The following is a 23,301-nucleotide window of genomic DNA, read 5'->3' on the forward strand; positions in this document are numbered from 1 at the left end:
AAGAACTTATTTTATTATTATTATTTGGGACACAAGAGGGCGCTGTAGAGGTGAAGGGGGCGCTGTGTTTTCTCCTGTTTTGACAGCAGGGGCTTGTTTCACACACAGCACTAAACAAGGATGAAGACTCAGGGCGACGATACAGCAGCACAGACACAGATTAAGGTTGGGGGGCTATAGCTGAGGAGACCCCGGGTGTGTTTGCCGGAGTGCGCTGAGGAAAGCAGCAGCAGTCCGATTAAACATCATCGACACAAGTGCAGATGAACGCCTGTCCCTGTAACTGTTGTTATTAGCTACTCATGCTAAGTGTAGAAGTTGGAAGCTAGCTGGCCTAGCACTCTAATGGCTAACGGATTGAGCGAAAATTAGCTACATTTAGGTAGTAAGCCACTCAGTGCTGTCACCGCGTGTAAAGTTATGTTTGTTTGGCCGATGGAGCAGGCTGAGGTAGATTTCGGGGTTTTGAGAAGTGTAGCTTCGGCTAAACTTGTGAAGCTGCTTTTGCAGTAGTTTTTGTAGCTTCCTTTAGTTAGCCTCCGCTCTGCCTGGAAGAATGAGTAGAAAACAGTATCGTTACAAAGGAGCCGAGGTCAGCTGCTTCGTCAAATACTTCCTATTTGCCTTCAACATTTTATTTTGGGTAAGTTAACACTATTTTCCCTTTCTTTCTGTCTTGATGTTAACTAGAAAATGACGCGACGGTTCTGGTAACTTAAGTGAAAAAAAAGTTTGTCCAACGTGTTTATAAAATCGCAAATCATCCCATTGTTATTGCACAGTGGCTGAGGTATGGTGCTTGACTTGTTTTATGGTAACCCTTGTGCTATTTCTGTCATGTTTTGGTTGTTGTTGGTGGTGGTGTTGTGACAATTACACGTTTTCTTCCCAGCTCTGATTTAGGAGCGGCACATTTACGGCCAGCAACTCACATCCGGTCTGTCATTGTTGACTCTAAAATATATAATTTTATTCTTTAGATACTGGAATAAATTTAAAGAAGTTGGTTAATTGACTTAAATTGAATCAATTCGATTCATGGCATATTCCTATAATTATTTGTTGGCATGTTTGTATGTGCACATTATGTTTTAAACTATTGCTTTTTGATTTTAATTTTTAATTGTTTTAGTTGTAGTGTCGCTAGGGATGTCCCGATACAACTTTTTCCACTTTCGATATGATACCAATGTTGCAGCCTTGAGTGTTGGTCGATACCGATGGCAATCCGATACAATATCAGCACAAATCATACATACTTTTATAACAAATTTTGTAGTGTGTCATATTAGAGAACGTTTGATCAAGTAATGTTACTCAAACAGAGAACAGTAGTCAACAATTCAAGTTAACTTCAGTTATTTTTTACTGTCAATATATGGTGGGAACAAAAACAACAACAACTTAGAGCGCTTATATCAGAGATTTTAGATGCAGTTCGATAAAATCCGATATTCGTTTTCTGGCTGATATCGGACCGATATCAAATATCAATATCGGATCGGGACACCCCTAAGCGTAACATTGCTGATGCATTTTAAGGTTTAGAAGTAACCCACCAACTAGGGCGGGGTGATATGGACCAAAACTCATATCTTAATATTTTTTTCTCAAAATGGCAATATACAATATAAATTTGTATTATTTAATTTCAAATTAAGTCTGACCAGAAAGAGAATTCTGAGGTAAATTGGCTGATGCCAAATACCGCACAGGCTTATTTTTATGTGCCACTTTGAGTTTTTTCTCCTGTAGGGGACAGCACGTGTGAGTGAGAAATAATAGGTTAAAATAACTGGACTAAATGACTTTTAAAGAAAATAACCCTACAAAGCCTCTAATATGAAATATTATCTTTTGATAGAGCTGGAAATTAAAATACACTACGGGTACCTTTAATCAGCTTCTATAAAGTGCAGTATTTGTGGTTCTGCTGGACAGTTTATACTTTGCTGTAGAAGTAAACTCTGAAGATGATTTGATATTGCCCTTATATAAAGACAGTTGACATTTAGTCAATGTGAGACTTTTGTCATAAGCTATTGCTTTGTGGCTCGTGCTGTAGCTTGTTTTGAGTGTCATCATTCTTGTTTAGCTTGTTGCAAGTGATACTACAACAACTTCTTCACAACACTTCCCCCAACCATCTTTATCCCTCCTCAGTCCGAAAAGATTTTATGTGCCATCCCTGTCACTCTCTCTCCCCTCGTTTTCCTTACTCATCCATCTGCGTTGGCTCCGTGCGACTGGTGTGGAATAATGTCTACGGTTGAGGGAATGGCATGTCTGTTTGCTCTGGAGGGCCTTCCCACGCAGTTGGAGGCAAAAGGCCACACGGTCTGAATACCACCCAAACCTCCTCTTTTTAAGCACCCTTTCACTCCCTCCACAGCTATAGTGTTCAGCCTTTCTGGGACGTCATTGTTTCTCCTCTCTTACACACCCACAGAGGCACAAAGAGAGACAGTGAGGACAAAGGCTGAGATGGCGGCGAAGGGTTGACTTTGTGTTTCACCCAGCGTGTTCTTGTTCGTTCTGAATCATCAGATACGTTGGATCAGTGTGCTGCCTCTACCTTTCATTACCACTTCATTCTTTAACACAACCACTCAAAAATGGCATTACACTTGGGATAGTTTAACATACTAATATTTTGTCACATAAGTAAAGTTGGTAAAACAATATGTACAAGAAAGCTTACCCTTTTCATTTTGAAATTTTTTTTAATGAATAACCCTTCGATTTCACAGGTTAAAATGGATCTGTAATTCAATGTGGCGGAGCAGCCAAGTATCGGTATTGAGTCATGGAGCAGAGGTGTCATGACTCACCCTGTGCTCATACTGATGACACTAAATCTAGTCTAACTATCCTGTTCCCAAGCTTTGTGGAACAAGTTCTAGCTTGCCAGCTGTTCTAATAATCACAAGAAGATGTTCAGCTTTTGTCTCTGTGATGCAGATAGACATTTGACAGACTAGCTTGTGCTTTGCTGCAACAGAGAGATTGGGTTTGCTCTCTACAAATAACTCAATGTGTCTATTTTAGTAGTAACAGCAGCAGTATAGGAAGCCTATGAGCATATATTAGATATCTTTGATATCAAAGCTGTTTCCTATACTAGTGAGGTCTTACTAGAGATGGCTTTATGAGTCATACTAATGAACTAGTGTGGCTTTAAATGTTCACTAGTTAACTAATTATAGAACTTTTACATGTTTTACTAGTAGACTAGTCGGATCTAAAATATCACTAGTATCACTTGTTGCACAAAATGATAATGAAGAGGTGAAGATTGAGGCTTCCAATAGGCTCTGAAAATAAAAATAAAGAATAACATCAAATCACAACCCAGGATTTTATTATAATCCCACCCAGTTGGTTTAAATGATTTAAACAAGTTAACTAGTTGATATCTGTCTTCATCTTAGTAGTTAACTAGTAAGACATAAATTATTACTAGTTAACTAGTCAAACTCATAATGTCAACTAGTTATACTAGTGAATATTTTTTTTAGTGTTCTAGGTAATGAGTTAGAGAAACTGTCACCTAGTCACAGTAGTTGGAGTATTTCAAACCCTACTAGTTAACTAGTGAGGCTCAGAAATGTTTACTACTTAACTAGTAAATGGTAAAATGTCAACTAGTCACACTAGTGAGAACAGTTTTTACTGTACTAATTTACTAGTAAAGCCCCATACAGTTTACAAGTAAACAAGTAAGTGCCTCAATAACCACTAGTTAAACAAGCAGGAGTGTCTTTGACCTCAGTATTAAACTAGTGGAAGACATTGTGTGGCACTAGTAAACTAGTTGTGGACAAAACAGCGTACTGGTGGACATCTGCTTTCAACTAGGTAACTAGTTGTATGCTACAATTTGACAAGTTTAAATGCTGAGCAGTCAAAACACTTTACTAGTTAACGAGTTAAACACAGATTTGTTGACTACTGTACTAGTTGGGATGTCCTGATACAACTTTTTCACTTCCGATACAATACCAATATTGCAGCCTTCATGGCCGATATTGATCCAATACGATATCAGCACGAATCATACATACATTTTTTGTTACTTATTTTGTAGTGTGGAATGTTAGAAAAGGGTTGATCAAGTGATGTTACTCAAACAGAGAACAATAGTCAACTATTCAAGTTCAATTAAGTTATTTTTTACTGTCAGTATATGGTGGGAACAACTGAGGGCGGGAGCAAAAACAATAAAAACTTATCGGAGGGCTTACTGTATATCGGATATTTTAGATGGAGTTCGATAGAATTCTATATTTGTTTTCTGGCTGATATGGGAACGATATTCGATATCAATATCGGATTTGGACAACCCTAACTACTAGTTAACTTGTGACCGACAATTTCTTTAACTTGTTGACTAGTACTGCCAAAAAGACCCTGACGAGCACAACTAGCGGACATTTAGTTCTTACTTGTTAACTAGTTAACTGTGTTTGGCCTTACTAGTGAATTAGCAAGGTCACACAGGGTCTAACTTGTGAAGCTAGTGGACATTTTGACGATTTGTAATGAACTAGAACGCATTTAAAACCTCACTAGTTTACTAGTAAGGCCTTAAAGAGCCAAGCTTCTAGAGACATTTATGCTCTTAGGAATTTCTAAGCTTTTTCAACATAATTACTGTACTAGTATAGTCCAAATGTGTCGTGCAAGTGTAACTATTGGGCATTTGGTCCTTACTAGATAACTTGTTAAGGTCAACAGTAACAAGTGTTCCAATAAGTACTAGTACCACTAATGGACTGCATGCTAATGAAGCAGGCAGGACAAGGGTTTTGATTGGTCAATGTCTTACCTGTGTTTTTGCTTTAAAGGGCCAGCTCTGAATAGTACCTTGAGTTATACTATCACTAGGTTTTTTTCAGAAGTTTATGACCCATGTACATCCAATGTTTCATTTTTATTCATGTTACAGAAAAGTTTTGAGCTCTAGTCCAATAAACTTTGTTTTATTTGTTCTAAAAATCGCTAATGGTTATTAATCATTGCAATATTTGTGGGAAATGAAACAATAACATGTAAAATATACATGTGAAAATGTAAAATGTTTTTTTCTTTATTTTTTAACAATAGGATCAATTTATTTTAGTGTTATTTCAAATCACAACATGTTTTCATGTGAATTGGAAATACACCAACCTAGTCATAACGTGATTTATAAAAAGCAAATAAAAGTTGTATCAATCAATGTCATTTTTCAAGCAACGTATTATAATACAAGATATATGTTGTGTTTAAATTAAATTAGTTTTCAATTGTTGGCCTATTATGATGATTAGAAAATCAATATTCAACCATGCTCCTTTTTTAATAATATTGTTTCTAAAATATAATTAGAATTGTAATGAAAACTATTGTTATTGTAATTGTACAAACAACTATATTAATTGTTACAGACTTGAAATAAAATATTAAACTTTCATTGGAATCTAACTAACATTTTCTTACACCTGGACACAGCCTACAGCTGAAGCATTTTATTCTGTTTTTTAACAACATCCACAGTAAGACAGATTGTTTTCATAAGTACAGCTGCAGGGAGTTCTTTGTGCTTTTTATGCTTTTTACACGATCAAATATAACCCGAAGGTGGCGGCAGACATCATGCACTACCATCTGCTAGTATAGTACTAAGGCTGAACCTTAATCGCATCGATATTAAGGTTTTCACTACTGCGATAAAACGTAACCTCAGATGCTGGAGGTTTTTTCTTCCGCCTCCATCATTTGAGTGATATACATGTTCACCAATCGGAATTGCGGAGAACCGCCTTCCTGGGCAACTGGCCAATCAGAGATGGTTACAGGACACAAGCTCCTAGATGGGTGCATAACAATGCGCTACAGCAAGTCTTTTTTTTTTTTTTTTTTTCTCTTCGCTACAGCGAGTGTCTGAGTTTGCTAACAACTACACTAGGACCCTATAAAATCCACATTGATGGATTCACGGAATCCATCAATGTCCTCCCCATCTTGACCGCTTCAAACACCACCTAAATGCCTTCTAACCTGCCCAAAATTTATGCAAATCATCCCTGACTCCTAAATCAGAGCCAACCAGTGCCCGTTTAACTTTAATGTGTCTGTAAAGCTCTGTCCGTTTCTCGTGTAGCGCTGCATCGCCTTGTGAGAACAGCAGCAGCTTTAATCAGCTTTACCTGCTCAGAGCATTCAAACATCTCATCAAAGCTACAAAAGATCTGTGGATAAAGTTGTTTTGTTGTTGTGGACTAGACCAGCGATACCAGGGATTGTAGAGTCTGAAACATCGTAGATTACTCATAACTTCTAATACTATAAAATATTCTACCCGCTAGAGGTGAAAAACACTTTTTACACGTGATTTGTCTTGCACATTTATTTTTGTGTAATCATTACGGTCTGGAATGATGTCATCAGGATCATTTAAATTAGGTTCATTTTAAGTTGATCAAAACTTAATCAATAAACCTGATCAGATTCAGTACATCATTGATCGCTGAGGGGGAGTTGAGTGACAGTGCTGCTCTCTTACATCTTTATATGACATGAATAATTAAAAAGGAGCAGTCAGAATAATCCATTATTTTAAATTACATATTTAGTTTTGACACATTTTTGTTTAATTGAAGTTTTCTTTTTTAGTGGTATTTTGTTTTGTTTCCTCACAGTACAACACACAGTACTTGCCTTATATCTAAGCCCAGCTCACGTTCCCTATTAGTGGGTGAACAATCCAACGCTTGGTGAATTCTGCTTCACAATGATTGTATCTTACATTATTTTTGACATACATTTTTGTTTAATTATGGGTTTTTTATTTATTAGTATTTTGTTTCCTCACAGGAGTTAAAAACTAATATTTTCTGAAAAAAATTGATTAATATTCCCACAACAACTTAATTTAAAAAAAATGGATGTGGAAAACAGAATTTGGAATAAAAAAAATGCATATGCACTTAAATGTATGAAATATTTAAAAAAGAAAAATTCGTAAATCGAATCGAAATCGCAATATCTGTCAGAAAAATGGCCATTAGGTTTTTGTCAAAATCGTGCAGCCCTAGCTAGTAACTAGTAAGAGCCGAAATCGCCACTACTACTACTAGTAGGCATAAAAACGCCCACTAGTAGTACTAGTAGGTGTCAATAATGTTTACTAGTAGTACTAGTAGGTGTCAAAAATGTCAGTAGTACAAGTAGAAATTAGCAGCATATATATGCAAAGCACCATCTAGTGGGCATTTGCAAGTCGTATGATTTTTTAACCTTCACTTAACATAATAAATTCAGTATTAGAGCCAACTTAAAGATGAATAAATCTACAATTGATAAAAATTACGTTAATTGAGTTAACTATCTTTATTATTCTAACATATCTATGCTGTGGCAGTGGGCTGAAATCACGAGTTTGCGTAAGAATTGACATGTCATGTTTTTGCGTCACTTGCTAGACATTAGGTCACTTGTTTTACAGGAAAGATATTGTGTAAATGCATGACCATAAAGCTATTTCTGGTGAATTCCATCATACCGTGTCATATTCTCTGTCAGAGTTTGCGAAAGATTTGACCTTTCCTTCTATTTTCCCAACCATTTACAGGAAAAATTATGTTAAACTAAAAATGAATATACTGGAACATACATAGAAATGAAACACAATTTATTTTTCAAACATTATAAAGCTTTTTTAGATTAAACTTTAAGGTGAGGAGTTAGTTTTTTTTTTTTTTGTCACAACATTGGCTATGTAAATAGACTCATACTATTGCACTTGAAAAATAAACAGTGGCTCGTAAAGATACTATAAAGATCAGTCTTATGCATACAGTTTGTCCATGACTCTTGTTTTTGGTCATTTATGATTTGATTACTTGATACCGGTATGTTACTTCTCCAGTAGTAGTATTGCAAGGATGTGTTAATGCAAAAATACTTCTGAAGTAAGGTTGATTTAATGATTTATTCGTCAAGCTGGCCGTGCTTTCAATATCTTATCAGCGATGACAATTTTCACACATTCGATTTTTCAGGGAGTCATTAAACGTGCATTGGCACTCAAGTAACTCTTTTCTCTCTCTCTCTCTCTCTGTGTCTCTCTCTCTCCCTCTCTCTCTGTATCTCTCTCTCTCCCTTTCTCTGTATCTCTCTCTCTCTCTCTCCCTCTCTCTGTATCGCTCTCTCTCTCTCTCTCTCTGTGTCTCTCTGTGTCTGTGTGTTGGCCAGGAAGAGTTTTGATTTGTCTGCTGGTTGGTTGAGGTTAATAGGATCAGTTTAAGGAGCCGCGTTCTCAAGTGTTAATAATCTGCCTATTGGAGAGGAGACACTTGCTCTGTGACTAATATATCTTACCCCTGTGACTAATATATCTTACCGCTGAGCAGCACTTGGTAGTGAAAAACCAAATCAGGAAATTAACTTGTAGACCTCACCCCCATAAAACAAACTGTTTCTTTGTGCACCAAAATAGAATGATCAAAATGATCAGATGAGTTCAAGGCAGAAGTTCATGAAGTCAGAGTTTTGTGGTTATCAAATGAATGTCTTAGAAAAGCAGATTTCCGGCTGAGCTTTGGATGATGTAGTGTGATACATTGACCACTGGTGAGAACAGTTTGATTTCAGTGTACTCAGCCTGGCCTGGTTAGTTTGTATCAAAACATATTATCAACAAGTATAAAGTTTGATTGGCCAGTTGATGCTTTTACAAACACACAGAGTAATCACTTTTATGACTATTATACATCCACTTTTGGATTTTATGCTATAAATTAAGATTATTAGTGAAACATCTTGTTCTTTCTGGAAGTAGCACCCACATTTTACCTTTTATTTTTCACTGAGAAATAGGGATGTAACGATTAATCGTAAGGCAGTTAAAAATCGATTCATAGGTACCATGGTTCACATCGATGCTCTGAAAATTGAATCGCAGTACTTTTTTTAAACAGCAGAGGGCGCTATATATTAATCCTTCCAGAAGCGGACGTGACGGGCGGAATCTGCTACTATTTTCTTTCTGGCCGCCATTTACTGTTAAACATGCTCATAAATGATTCTCTACTCCTTTAGCACCGAAAGAATATCTGTAATATTACGTGAATATCTGTAAAAGTCAGGTTTTTCTATTAACTCTGTCTGCTAGCATAGCTTCTCTTCTTCACTGGTGGAATAACTGCATGCCAACCGACCACTGGGTTACCAGTGCCCTCTGCTGGTCTAAACAAATATCTGACGTAAATACAGTAAAATGATTTTTTGTTTTTTTTAAAGTCCAATTGTTAAGGCACAAAATACATTTTCAGTTGCACTTTTAAAAAGAAAAAGAACTATTACGCAGTTTTGAATTGTTTATTATAGAACCAGAATTTAATTATTATCAGAATTTGTATTATTCCTTTATTTATTTCATTCAAGTTTTATGTTTAGTTAAATTGCATCATTTTGAACAGTTTATCAAGGGATTCTTTTGACAATGAAAAATAAAAGGAAAATAGTATAGTATTTTCCCCAAAAAAATAAAGGCATATTTTTCAGTCATTTGTCAACATTCCCATTTTGTAAAATAAATCGTGAGAAAATCGTATCGTGAACCCAGTATTGTGAATCGAATCGTATCGGGAGTTGAGTGAATTGTTACATCCCTACTGAGAAATATATTTATATATGCAGAAATAGCAAAGGAAATGGAAAACCAAGCTGACAGTACCTGGGCTATATTTCCTAAAAGCCATTGAAATTCTGCCTTTGGGGGCCAAAAGAAGTGAGAGGAAAATAAATATTACATCAGTATTATGACAGACATACGTGGACTCATTGTGGTGATGTTCACAGTACCTTTTTTTGCGATGACAAAAAAAAACAAAACAGTTCGAACCTTCTCTTAACATGATGATGATATGTTTTTTTGTCCCACTATGTCAATCTGTTGTCTCTGTTAAGTCAGATGTGTTGGTTTTGAGCATGGCTAAGGTGTACAGCCTAATACTATTGTGTGTCGTCTTTTTCACCTACTGCTTGAGAGAATTCTCTTGAATTAGTAAGTCTGTAGGTGTCTTAGCTTTTCTCTTTCATTTGAACACATCATGCATTGATGCAGTAGGAAAAAAAATACAACAGTGTGCTTTGATTGTCTGAATAGAGCTGATTTGAAATTAATTTATTTAATACCAGAATTGACAATTTTTACTATAAACTTTCTTTTAACTTTAGAAGACTTTTCCAAAGCAGATGTGTAAAGTTCCATATTATCATATGAGGTCTTTCTTTGTTTGCCTTTGCCATGTCTGTAATCTACACAGATTTGTCTAAAGTCAGAGGTTAATGGCTGTAATAATACTGCTGTCTGTCTAATCTCTGTTCCACCTGCTGATCTTGACTCCCGTGCGTCTCCTCTCAGCTAAAACCAATACACCCTCTCTTTCCGCCACTTATGTCACTATCCACTGTTGTTGTATGTTAGCTGTCACATGGGAGCATTGGCTGTCTCTCTAAGGTAAATGACTTCCCAGCTACAATGATAAAGACTGAAACTGAAAAGTTTACTTTTAGTTTTCACATGTCATAGTTTTGTGTTTTTGTAATGTCTGAATGCTTCATGGTCCTGTATTAAGACTAGAGTCTAGTAATGCATTTGGTTGACATGTTGCAAGCTAAGATACTTTTACTTTCACTCAGATAAGATGCTAATACCATTAAGAAAGAGGTGATTATTTAACTCTTAAGTTGCTTAGTGCAGGGATTCACACCACACCTGTCTTCATTAAGTCTTCACTGAATTAAGTAATACTTCATTCATACTTTTTTGAGCTCATTCACAAAAATGTTGCAATTGATGGAAAACCTTTGTAAAATTGTGTTTTGTGTTAAGCCTCTAAAAATTATTTTTTTCTTTTATACAGATGATATATCCTCTGATATGATTAAAACATATATTTTAGTTTTATTGCTCAGCTGTTATTTACAGAGAAAAGATGGCTGTTCTGTAATGCTTTGCCGTGTTTATGGGTGTGACATTGCTCATTATCGGAAAATGATCAGAAATATGTAAACCTGAAGGCAATATTGTTTGTACAAGTTCCCTGTGAAGCCATGTCCTATTCAGTCTTGTGTTAAGCAATTTTTCTCTTACTTTGAAATGTGTCTACCTTAATGTTGTTTGATGCTCTGCAGCCACAACTATGGTGTTCTGTTATCCCTGTTGATTTTTCCTGCTCTCATCACAGCCTCTTCTGTGATTTGTTTTGCAGTTACTAGGAGCAGCATTCTTGGCCATAGGGCTGTGGGCGTGGGCGGAGAAGGTATGTCTAAACACACAGAAAAGCACACAGGCACAATTGTCTCAAAAGCAAAGCAAAAAGATTTTGGGTATTTTTTACAGAATAAGAGAGTCACTCGGAGTTTACTTAAAAGTAAAACTTTTTTAGAGAAATTTTTGCCACACTTAGTTTTATCATGTTCATTGTTCCTTGGATTGACAGAGCAATTTTATTTTACATGATATTGGTTATTATAAACACACCATTGGTCTATTTTGGGTTTGATGATCAAAAAGCATATTTTTTGGAAATAAACATATTTTCAAAATATAATCATACTGTGGTCATATACTCCTCGCCTTAAAGCGGATATCCGGAGTTTCTGAGAAATGTACTGTATGTTTATGTATCATTCTTTTGAAATGCGAAAAAATACCTAACTAGTCTTTTACTATGGTCTACTGCCAGTGGTCATTCATATACATTAATGTATATAAGTCCCGCCTTCGTCCTATACAAATGGAAACGATTGCTGAGTGCACCCAGCCAATAGGATTCGACTTCATGTTTTTGAGACATTGGGAGGAAGTGAGGCTGTTTAGGGCGGGACATCGAGACTTTTCTCAGAAACTCCGGATAGCAGCTTTAACTATTGATTTCTTAGAGTGCTCACTGCTTTCACACCTACTTAGACCCAAACTCGGTTCAAATGGATGGAGGTCAGCTGATAATGTTATCACCTTGCTTTGACTTGGTTTGCGTTCAGAGCGCAACTTCTGATCCACTCCAATAAGCCTTTGGTGCAGTTGCATGAGCAAACTGCTTGAAGGGGCAGTTACTTTAGTAGAGACTTCTCTCGGCAGAAGAACAGAAACCTGAAGAAGAGGACCTCATCTATGGGTCAAAGTTAGCACTTTAAAGTGAGCAGAAACTTCTGCCTCCTCCGTTTGTTCTTTAACAACTTTCAACAATGGAATAGCAACAAGTTGTTGTGCTTTTGGTGGTTTTGCGGACCTGTTTTACGCCGTCATTAGCTCACCTGACCACCCTCAACGCACTCTGCTAGACGTCCTGCAATTCCTGTTTTTAGTCCATGCCGAGCCCGCAATGGGTTCTTAGAACACCTAATTTCTCAAGACTTCGATTGGAACCACTCGGAGCTCTAGAATTTGCCTGTTTGATCCGCTCTAGACTTTGTTTGTGTGTTCACACCACCCAAACAAGTCGGACTATCGAAGCAAATTAATCCTAAAGCGTTTTAAACCGCTCTAGGGTCCATCGGTGTTACCGAATGATCCATCAAATTGTGATAGTCATTATTTGCATAGAAGCTGCTGACCATTATTTTATTTCCTTTGTGGATAAACTAAATAGGTCAGGTACTGACATTTACCTCCTATGGGCTGTGAATCACAGTAGTAGCCAATTTGTTCATTAATGAACAAGAAATTGTTTCAGTCAATTCAGTAAAGGCACCAACAATGTAGAGACGTGCTGATTAGTACAATGTGGTCTTGACCCTAAAAAAATAGGCCTGCCCTGAACCAATGGAAAGCATGAATAATCGAAAGAAATTCATCCAAATGATGGATGGCCAAATGTTGAATGGCAGTCGGTGGAAAGCCCTAATGGGCAGTTTGGATGACAGAAGATGGTAAAAATGATCTTCTCATCCAAATATTTGAATGGCGTTGTTTTCCTGCATTAGTGTAATGAAAACTCAGGGATGCAGCATTGTTGTCTATTCCTAATGTACAGAAATTAATTGAGGCATTATAAGATATTAGCTTATTTAGCTTTTGAACATGTGGATTTTTGCAGAACAACCAGGACTGATGTTTGTTTTCAAAACTGCTAAGGACTGAAGGAATAGATGGTGGTTTTGAGGCTTTGAGGAAAACATGTGGTCCACACACCTTTAGGTCAAGATGAGATGCACAGGAATGATGGACAGGGTTACAAACATCTGTAGCTTACTTCCTGTTTACAGGTGCATTCTTAGAACATGTGTAAGAAGAAGCCCTCCAAGCTTGGGTTCATCACAAACGACCCCGTGACCTCTGACGTCGCCAGCTCCAGTTTATTACTTACAAAAAGAAAGATTTTTTGTCATTATGCTAGATTAATATAGGGCCTATATACACAGTATGCTATAATGTTAACCTAGTATTACATAGTTTAAAAATACATTACTTTTTAATCATATTTCGTTCAGCTGTGTTATACATCTGAAAATGCCTGATGTCTGTGATGCATGTTCTGGTCTGACTCTTTGTCATTGATATCATAAAATCTTTTGAAGGTTAACTGTTTGTTTGGTGGAGTTCAAGGTCTGTGTAGGAGATGGTGATGATCATGTTTGGAAGTATCCATCTTCAGTACACACTGATCTTTGTATTTTGCAGAGTTAATGTGCAGAAACGGACACTTGCTGATGCACATTCACATCAAGTTTTCTTTTTTCTTTCTCAATTGTAATCCACCAGTATGCATCTACACACTTTTTCTGGGGTAAAAAAAAATGCACCTTAAAACTTTACTCCCTACAGCTGAGATCTGAATCATCAAAGTTCTTGCTCTGATGCAGCAATGTAACGTGTTATATGTTGATTTTTCCCCATAGGGCGTGTTGTCCAATCTGTCCGCCATCACAGATTTAGGGGGCTTTGATCCCGTGTGGCTCTTCATCGTCGTAGGAGGAGTCATGTTCGTCCTGGGCTTCGCAGGCTGCATTGGGGCACTCAGAGAAAACACTTTCCTGCTTAAATTTGTAAGCCGGCTTCACACTTACTAAGCATAGACACCCTTTCAACCACTTCACACCTGAACAGATATGCGGTTGACACAGACTTTCATTACAGCAGGTGTGATTTTGACTCACCCACACCAAATGCTACCAGTGATTACAGGATAGAAATATGTTGTCTAAGCTACGGCTAGTGAGGCGATCCATTGTCTCAGTACACTCTAAGCCTACTTTAAAAACTTCTGTCAAAAGGTCAAAGAACAGCTATGTATTCATTCTGACAACAATACTATTAGATAGCTGATAGGAAGAACCTTGTCTTTTTGCTGGCTGCAATTTTGAGTAGCTATTAGCTCTCGCTCATGTCCATTAGCAGCAGTAGGTCAGGCGTCAGGGTGATGAGCTAATGTGGCTTCTGTGCATTTATCATCACCGTGGTCTCGTCATACATTTCCAGTAAAGGGATGATATTATAGTACCTTGGAGACTGCATTTCTTTGTCGTCACACTCTTATATCAAATCAGCACATATTTAATGACCAAAGAACTGCATAGCAACATTAAATCTAAGCTGTCTTTTGGAGCCTGATACAACACATACAAAACAGTCACACATTGTCATAGGCACACCGAGATTCTCTGATTAATGTTGTAGAACTATTGTTTTGTTTCTCAATGCGTGTGTGCCTGTGTTTCATGTACTCTCCAGTTCTCCGTGTTCCTCGGTTTGATCTTTTTCCTGGAGCTGACAGCGGGGATCCTCGCCTTCGTCTTTAAGGATTGGATCAAAGACCAGCTCAATCTTTTCATCAACAATAATGTCAAGGCCTACCGTGACGACATCGACTTACAAAATCTCATTGACTTTGCCCAGGAATACGTGAGTTCACGCTAGGACACGTGTGTGTCTGTGTATGGCGCAAAACCCAAATATAAATGTAACAATTTGTGTAAAGTTGTCTTTTTAAATCCCCAAAGGCCTGCTATTTTTTTTTTTTAGAAAGGTGAGAAAGAGTGTGCTACAGCAGCACCAGACTAATGGCTTGATTAATGTGATGGTACTTCCTTCACATGCTTATCCAATTATATAAACGAGACAGTTAAGATAATTGGCCTGTGTGTAAACGTCGTGCTCTGTCATGACGCACTGGAAAGGCAATTAGACCCCGTGTTGTCTCGCTATCTTTAGTCACTGTCTGCCGTAGACATCTGGCGAACCACCCAGGCTGACCTGAGCTTGCTTTGGCAGGGCTGTTTCAAGCCCAGATCAGAGAGAGTAAATCGGTCTGTCAGCCAGGGCCTGATTAATCTGGCTCTTTTGTTGCTGCTCTCCCAGTGGTCATGCTGTGGTGCACACGGGCCCAACGACTGGAACATGAACATCTACTTCAACTGCACTGACACGAATCCCAGCAGGGAGCGCTGCGGAGTCCCGTTCTCTTGCTGTGTCAAAGACCCTGCAGTGAGTCACTAATTAGCAGTATGAATGGCTGTGCATAATCACGTTTCATAATCTGACTTGGAATCATGCAGCTTCAGGCTTGTGTCACCATTGTGTTTAGTATGCAGGCCAATTTCATTTGAAATATAGCTACAAAATGAATGTAAAAAAACAAAAAAAATTGTATCAGTTTTTTTAAAACAAAGTCAAGAAATATAAAGATTACAGTAAAATTTCTCTTACAAATTTAAAATCTTTTTTCTTTTCTTTAGGAGGATATCATCAACACTCAGTGTGGTTATGATGTTCGACGTAAAGAGGTCAGTGTCTTTGCTTCTTCAAAGGCTTTGGAGTTGTCAACTGTAGATTTGCGTTCATTCATTCTCTTTTCAGCACAGTAGCCACGGTTACATGATGTTTTTTAAATTCAGAATGAATTATTCTGAATTAAATAATTCAGAATTAGTGTTCTGCTTTGTGTTTACATGGAATTAGTCATTCGGAATTGAGGTTTACATGGAAAAGTGAATTTGCCTTTATTCAATTCCGCTTTAGGTCTAGGGGTTGGGAAGGGTTCTGATTGGACATGGGGCGAACATGATGTATTCACGCCTACCAGAAAAAAAACACAACTCAAAGCTTTTCTTTTCAGCAACAATATAAAATACCACAAAAGTACTATTTTCACTTTTATTTTGATTGCAGTTTTTAAGCAGCAGCTCGACAATAACATATGATTTTACTTTTGTCAACTGAGGAGGAGAAGGAGTAAAGGACGAGGGAGGCAGAAGATGTACTTTGGCCAATCAGAGCCAGTATTTACTCCAACTGCTGCTCTTTCTCCACTCTACAGGATTTTGAGTGGAAGAAAACTTTCAGACAAAATTTGTGAAGCTATGTGTCCTGGTGCAGGGGATTCATGTCCCCTGATGAAACCTGCTTCTTGTGCGCGTGTGTGCGTAATATGTCTGTGAATGTTTGCATGTTTATGCTTCTGTTCATCTACTGTTTTCATTGTATCCATACCTTCTAAGGCTCTTGTTAAATAAATAGTCTCGGCTCGAATCTAAAGCTGCGGCTCAGCTGGCCATGGCCCGCTGTAGTGACTGAAAGCACCAGGTCCCGCTCCAAAGGAAAGAAGCTTCCTTTTTCAAAAGGCGCTCCGAGACAAATCCTTCCTGTTTTTCCTGAGCTGCTTGTTGAGGTAGCGCGTCCCTGGAAGGACCGTCCGTTCACCGGGAAAACCCCTGTGTCGGGTGCCTCATCCCTCGACTGTGAGGCGATGGAGAGCCTTGAACTGCTTCCTATGCCGCCGGTGGAGCCCCTTGTTGCGGCTCACCTGCTCCCTCGACAGCCTGCTGTGTCCCCTTGGAGGCCCTTGTTGCCGTCCAGAGCGGAGCACACCAAGTCAGACCTGACATATGCGGCCGCTGCTCTCTCAGTCAGGGCGCTGAATGTCCTGTTTCTCCTCAGTGCCTACCAGGCTGAACTCTGTGAAGATTTCGCTCTGTCTCAGGACCCTGCGACGATCGTGGAAATATTTACGGTTGCTGAAAAGTGTTTGTTCAGGACATCTGTGCGGCAAGTTGGACCTCGGCCCTCATGTTTGTCCGCTTTTACATGCTGAACGTTTCCGCCCCGTGTGCGGCACGGGCGGTTTTACTGTCTTGATGCTGTCAGACTTCTGCCCTGGGGCTGGTACCGCTTGATAGGCATGTCTGCACTATGGCAGTTTCCAGATCCCATAGTGAACATTTCAATAAATAATATGAAATATAACAAAAGTGTTGCATTTATATTTTTGTTCAGTGTAAGTGGCTGGTTTATTCTGATCTTAATTCTGAATTGAATAAATCCTCCATCTTGCAAACCGCTGGTGACGACATAATCCAGTATGGCCGCCCAAAGCAAGCTTTAGATTCGAGCCAAGACTATTTATTTAATAAAACCTTAGAAGATATGGATACAATGAAAAGAGTAGATGGACAGAAGCATAAACATGCAAATATTCATGGACACTCACACACGCACAGGTACATCAGCAAATGAAGCAGGCTTCATCGGGGGACATGAACGTCGAACAAGGAGAAGATAAAGCAAAACTGCACATTTCAGGTTGGCCTTTTATTGTGGCCACCCTGAGGCACACCTGTGCAACAATCATGCTGTCTAATCAGCATCTTGATATGCCACACCTAAGAGGTGGGATGGATTATCTCTGCAAAGGAGAAGTGCTCACTGACACAGATTTAGACAGATTTGTGAACAATATTTGAGGTAACTAGGTATTTTGTGTATATAGAAAATGTTTTAGATCTTAATTTTAAAGAGCACTTAATTTTTTGATTTTTATTCTGAATTAAAGGGGAATTAAAGCTCTCATTTAAAGTTAGCCATTCTGCTTTGAATAATATAACGTTGACATTTTTATGTTTTTTTAGGAAAATAAAATAGTTTGTCAAAAAACTTGTTTTCACTGAGTAATTGATCTCAGAAACATCTGCCTGGCTGGAATATCACAGTAACTGAGCCGTCATATGGAACGTTGAGGGTTAAGACGCACTCAGACTACTCTGTATGCCACTTGCTTTAATAATAGATTGGTCTTCTAACGGGGATAATTAAGCTCCAGTTATAGCATAGAGAGCAGCCCTACTACACTCTGTAATTGGGTTCTGCCAGTGGGTTCTCCTCTCCTGTGTGTGGCTGTGGTGGTTGTTTTTAATTCCCAGTTCTGCAGTTAGTAAGGGGGCTGTTGCTAGGCGCACTGTGATACTGTGAACCACCTGTCACAGAGTTGCCATGAATTAATTTTGCTCTGTGATACGGGCTAGTGGCACGACGACTGACATTTCACTGAAACGACCAGAAATTTTTGTGCTTTGTTTATGGAGCATCAGGGTTAGAAAGAGAAAGAGCTTGTTGAGACACGTGTAAGACAGAACCACAAAAAAAAAGACAGAGGACTGAAATAGCTTCAGAGGAAGCTCACAGGCAGAACAACAGTTTCCTGCTATTATTATTGATTATCAAAGCATCCTTCTTGCTTCTTTATGGCTAAAACTAAGCTTTTCGGTTTTGCAGGAGAACAAAAGCTTTGCTTGGTTGACTTTTTTTAAGAGTACAAAGAGGACGTTGTAAAGAGGCATTCTTTGACCTTTTTGGGTGTCATTGCAGCTGTTAATTACACCATTTTGCTGTGTTTTCTCCAAAAGAATCCATTGATCATTGTTGAAATTGAAAGCACAAAAACTCAGCCGTCTGTCAGGAAGCAGATTTGCCTGTTTTTGCAGTCCAGACAGGATCCTCTGAGTAGCTGAAAACACACTCTCCTATAATATCCAGGCATTGATAACTGTGTGACACACAAGTATTTTTATGCATTGGCCACCAAAATGCAACATTTAGCGTGTCCAGCTTAAGTCATTGGATTTTAGTTTAGGGCAGCGGTTCCCAAACTATTCACAGTCCCATACCCCTGAAGACATGTACCCCCTACTCCTGCACACTCAAAATACATAATCATGTAATGTCATATACAATGTAGCCCTGCAGTGAAATTTGTTCCTGAATTTTACTTATCCCGTTGAAAATAATACATAATAGAAAATAATTACATTCTGTAAGCACTAGGGATGTAACGATTAATCGTAAGGCAGTTAAAAATCGATTCATAGGTATCACGGTTGATATCGATTTTCTGAAAATTGAATCGCAGTACTTTTTTAACCAGCAGAGGGTGCTATCCACAAGTGTAGGCGGTGGGCGGAGTCTGCTAATACTTTCTTTCTGGTTGCCTTCTACTCTTAAATATGTTAATAAATGATTCCTTACCCCTTTAGCACCGAAAGAATATCTGTAATATTACTTGAATATCTGTAAAAGTCACGTTTTTCTATTAGCTCTGTCTGCTAGCATAGCTTCTCTTCTTCACTGCAAGAATTTCTGCATGCCAATCGACCACTGTGTTACCAGCGCCCTCTGCTGGTCCAAACAAATATGACGTAAATCAGTGTAATCACTTTTTTTTTTTTTAAAGTCCAATTGTTAAGGCACAAAATACATTTTCACTTGCACTTTTAAAAAGAAAAAGAACTATTATGCAGTTTTGCATTGTTTATTATAGAACCAGAATTTAAATGAATAGGCTTCATTTTCATTTCTATTATTCCTTTATTTATTTCATTCAAGATTTATTTTTGGTTAAATTGCATTGTTTTGAATAGTTTATCAAGGGATTCTTTTGACAATTAAATATAAAAGGAAAATAATACAGTATTTTCTAGTTTTTTTTCCAAAAAATTTTTTTGTCTACAGTCCCATTTTGTAAAATAAATCGTGAGAGAATCGTATCGTGAACCCAGTATCGTGAATCGAATCGTATCGGGAGTTGAGTGAATCGTTACATCCCTAGTAAGCACACAAGAAAACATCTTCGTTCAGAATTATCACTTGTTAGATTTATTTATTTAATTAACCAAATTGCATTTTCAATGATAAACCAACTTCTCTTTTTTTGGGAAATGAATCTACCAAACATTTGTTGATTGAACATATATCAGTAATAACAGATTCACCACCCTGAAACTGTGAAATGCAACTTACTACAAATTTAGTTTAATTTTGTGGACTCCAGGAAGAGTAGCGATGGCTCTAGCCAAGCTAATGGAGATCCAAAAAAACAGATAAATGGATAATGAGAAGGGAGAGGTTGAAAGGATGCACAGAACTCTGCAATTTTTGGCTGATTTTTGAATTTTTGCTTTTTTGATGGGATTGTTTCGCTGTCTGAGCTCTGCATGTGTCATTTGTGGCAATGCAAGGAGACACCTGATTGCTGGTCAATTTATATTCTAGTTTGCAATGTTGTCGCGCTGCTTTTAATTTGTATTTACGTACCCATTATGACGCTTTGGGTAAATGATGCAAAAAGAGTAGGGATTTGTGGCCAAAGTATCAACATTTGGTGCAATAAAAATTGTTTCAATATTGATCCTTACTTTATTGGACTTTAAAGTTTTTTACTTTGCTCTTTGTGTTTTTTTTTAATATTTATAGAAGGAGCTGGAGTGGCAGAGGTTCATCTACACTAAGGGCTGTGTGGGTCAGTTTGAGAAGTGGCTTCAAGACAACTTGATCATTGTCGCTGGGATTTTTGTCGGAATTGCACTTTTACAGGTTTGTAGCATCACTGCTAACTAACGGTAAACCTGTGTATTGCATAGAAAGACGCCTCTATGCTGCAGTTTGATTTGCAGACACACTTTTATAAAACATTGTATGTGTGACAGAGTTGGGGTCAAATTACACTTTTCAGTCACTTACTTACTTTTTTCAAATACCCATGTTCAATTAAAATGTCATTACAATTACAGTGACCTCCATTTTTTCCAATTACAATTATTTTCTACCCTTAGAACATCAATTACAGTTACCGTCTCAATAACTAAAGTTCAATTACAATTAATCACAATTACTGAGCCTGAAATAAATAACCTAATAAAAGTTAACCTTCCTCTTGTGTTAGCTTTCTGTTAGCATCTCTTATGATAACTGGGCCTAAATATGATATTGAATACCCTAAAATCAAATATCTATCATCTAATTTGTTTTTTTTAATTTATTGGTTACTTTGTTAGGCTTCCTAATCAATGAAAATATAGGTTTTAATATTTTTGATGTGGTCGTCTGAGCTGTTTTTGTGTCGTATACCCCTCCATTTAAAAATGTTTTTAATGGTGAAATGTGGGAAAGCTTGATATGAAACATATTTTAATAATTAACTACATATGTGTAGAACTGTACATAGAACTGTAACATGGTTCCCCAGTTTTGCGTTAAATTATAATTGACAATTTTCATAGAACTTTCATTGGCAATTACAATTACAAAGTCAATCATCTGAACTCAATTACAATTTAATTATGATTACAACAGCAACAGATCTTTAAAAATTTAAATTACAATTATAATTACACCACACTTGTAATGAATTTTCAATTACGCAATTACAATTATAATTGACCACAACCCTGATATTTGATGTCCGGTTTGTTAACTTGTTCTCCTTTGTCCCAGATTTTCGGCATCTGCCTGGCTCAGAACCTGGTGAGTGATGTCAAAGCCGTCAAAGCCAGCTGGTGACGGGCTTGTAGTGGGACAGCCCCACCTCAAGGCCCTGCCAGGCCAACACAGCACACAAACAGTCCCGTCTAACCGTGGATTGAGAGCCATGAACTCTGTCTACTTTGCCACTGAGCTAAGGAGCACATACACACACGCACTTGGGTTTATGCATACAAAAAAGAAAAAGAACCCTCCCTGTTTATCCTTTACACTTGAGGGAGATGAAGAAAAAGTTTCCCAAGCAGTCAAAGCTTTTACCACTCAGCGAGGATCACAGATTTTCTGAGGAACGTCCTGCCTACTTGGAAGTTTTTTTTTTTTTTCTTTTCGATTCCCATTGATTTTTGTTCTTTGGACTGATATATTTATGGCACGCAGTCGCACAAGGAATCCTACTAGCGAGGAGAATGCAAGTCATGGTTAGAAATAAGACAAAACAATGAACAACTCGGTGGATTCTCATGGATTCCTCTGCGTGTCGTCTTTGTCCAATTGTGGGATTTTATTACCACTGAGGGAGAGGAACTCTGAAGTCTTATCTATATATTCAACTCAGACTCATTTGAGGAGATTTACTTTTTTAAATGTATAAAGTGCCATTATTTTGAGTGAAATATTTGTCCTCCTGGCCTTTGAATGGAGCTCTAGCCTCAGGACTTTGCTGAAAACGTATCTTTCTCCCACACCTTGTCTGTTGTAAATGATAGTGACATCACACAGAGATAGTTGGAGCGCCTTGACAGTCGCCCTGTAGTTAATGTATCATCCTCTGTTCTTTTGAGGATTTTCTACTATATATTACATTGTAGAGGGCTGGTGTGGTTAGGATTGGGTTTGGAAAACAGAATGTTTATTAGCAAGCATCCCTCAGGTTTACAGGGATGCTGGTTTGGGGCTTTTTTTACTTGACATGTTAATATACATTAGTCTTATACCTTGTTTCCTGCTTAAAAAACATCTGTGAAATTTGTTTCCTGTGGTTGATTGACTTCAGCAGGCACTAGTTTTACCTCAAACCAAGCAGTCATCTGAAAAAACATCTGTCGTTGAGGATTATGTTGGCGGTCGTAATCGAGACCAAATTCTGTCAGAGTAGTCGTGCGCTAACTGCCATGAGTTCTTCTGGCTACACTTGTACTTTTATGTGGAGCGCCAACATGTATCAGTAGCTTTTTCTTTAGAAAATATATAATCTAACTTAAAAAGCAAGGGAGGTCTGTGTGTGTGGATGTGTGTGTGGAGCAAATATCTCCCGGACCCGGTGCCAGTTCCACTTGAAACTCGGTCGACGGGTTCAAAATACCCCGAGTTTTTGTATCTGTTATTTTGGAGTAATTTGGTCATTTCAAAATGTTTATTTTAATTTTATTTCACTTCTGGACGGCCCCGAAATGAAACCTATTCAACTTTTGACCTCAGGGTGTGTGGGGGCACTAGCGAACCATCTATATCTATTTCACTGCACAGCTCCTCACACGAGCAAGAGTCACGTGTGCAGCCAGAGCTAATCGCTGCTCACACAGCCAAGCAGACACGGACTGTAAACTCATGAGTGAGAGAGAAGAAGATAGTTTTATACCGGAGAGGAACGTCTGAGCAGCCGTGCTTGCACTGATAAACTAGCAAAGCTCACTTATTGGGCCTGATGTTAGTCACTGATGTTCGTATGTGTGAGCCACTGCCGACTCCACTTCCTCCTGTGCCATGCTATCGTTAGC

General features: G+C 38.0%; 1 protein-coding gene across 1 annotated transcript; it reads left to right on the forward strand.

Moving 5' to 3' along the window:
* Nucleotides 1-62: 62 nt before the first annotated feature.
* tspan17 (tetraspanin 17) lies at nucleotides 63-22,197 on the forward strand. Its single transcript, XM_028460418.1, has 8 exons — nucleotides 63-643; nucleotides 11,262-11,312; nucleotides 13,894-14,040; nucleotides 14,726-14,896; nucleotides 15,353-15,478; nucleotides 15,730-15,777; nucleotides 20,516-20,635; nucleotides 21,536-22,197. The coding sequence occupies exons 1-8, from the start codon at nucleotides 557-559 to the stop codon at nucleotides 21,599-21,601; spliced, it is 816 nt and encodes a 271-aa protein (XP_028316219.1). The 5' UTR covers nucleotides 63-556; the 3' UTR covers nucleotides 21,602-22,197.
* The last annotated feature ends 1,104 nt before the right edge of the window (nucleotides 22,198-23,301 follow it).

The sequence above is a fragment of the Gouania willdenowi genome, chromosome 10 (genome assembly GCF_900634775.1).
Source record: "Gouania willdenowi chromosome 10, fGouWil2.1, whole genome shotgun sequence".
NCBI classification, from domain to species: Eukaryota; Metazoa; Chordata; class Actinopteri; order Blenniiformes; family Gobiesocidae; genus Gouania; species Gouania willdenowi.

What these genes read in the sequence shown, in the direction of transcription:
- tspan17 (XM_028460418.1), top strand. Translation starts at nt 557, where the DNA reads ATGAGTAGAAAACAGTATCGTTACAAAGGAGCCGAGGTCAGCTGCTTC. An exon ending in TGTGGGCGTGGGCGGAGAAG is followed by an intron (nt 11,313 to 13,893) that starts GTATGTCTAAAC and finishes TTTTCCCCATAG; the next exon opens with GGCGTGTTGTCCAATCTGTC. An exon ending in GCTGTGTCAAAGACCCTGCA is followed by an intron (nt 15,479 to 15,729) that starts GTGAGTCACTAA and finishes TCTTTTCTTTAG; the next exon opens with GAGGATATCATCAACACTCA.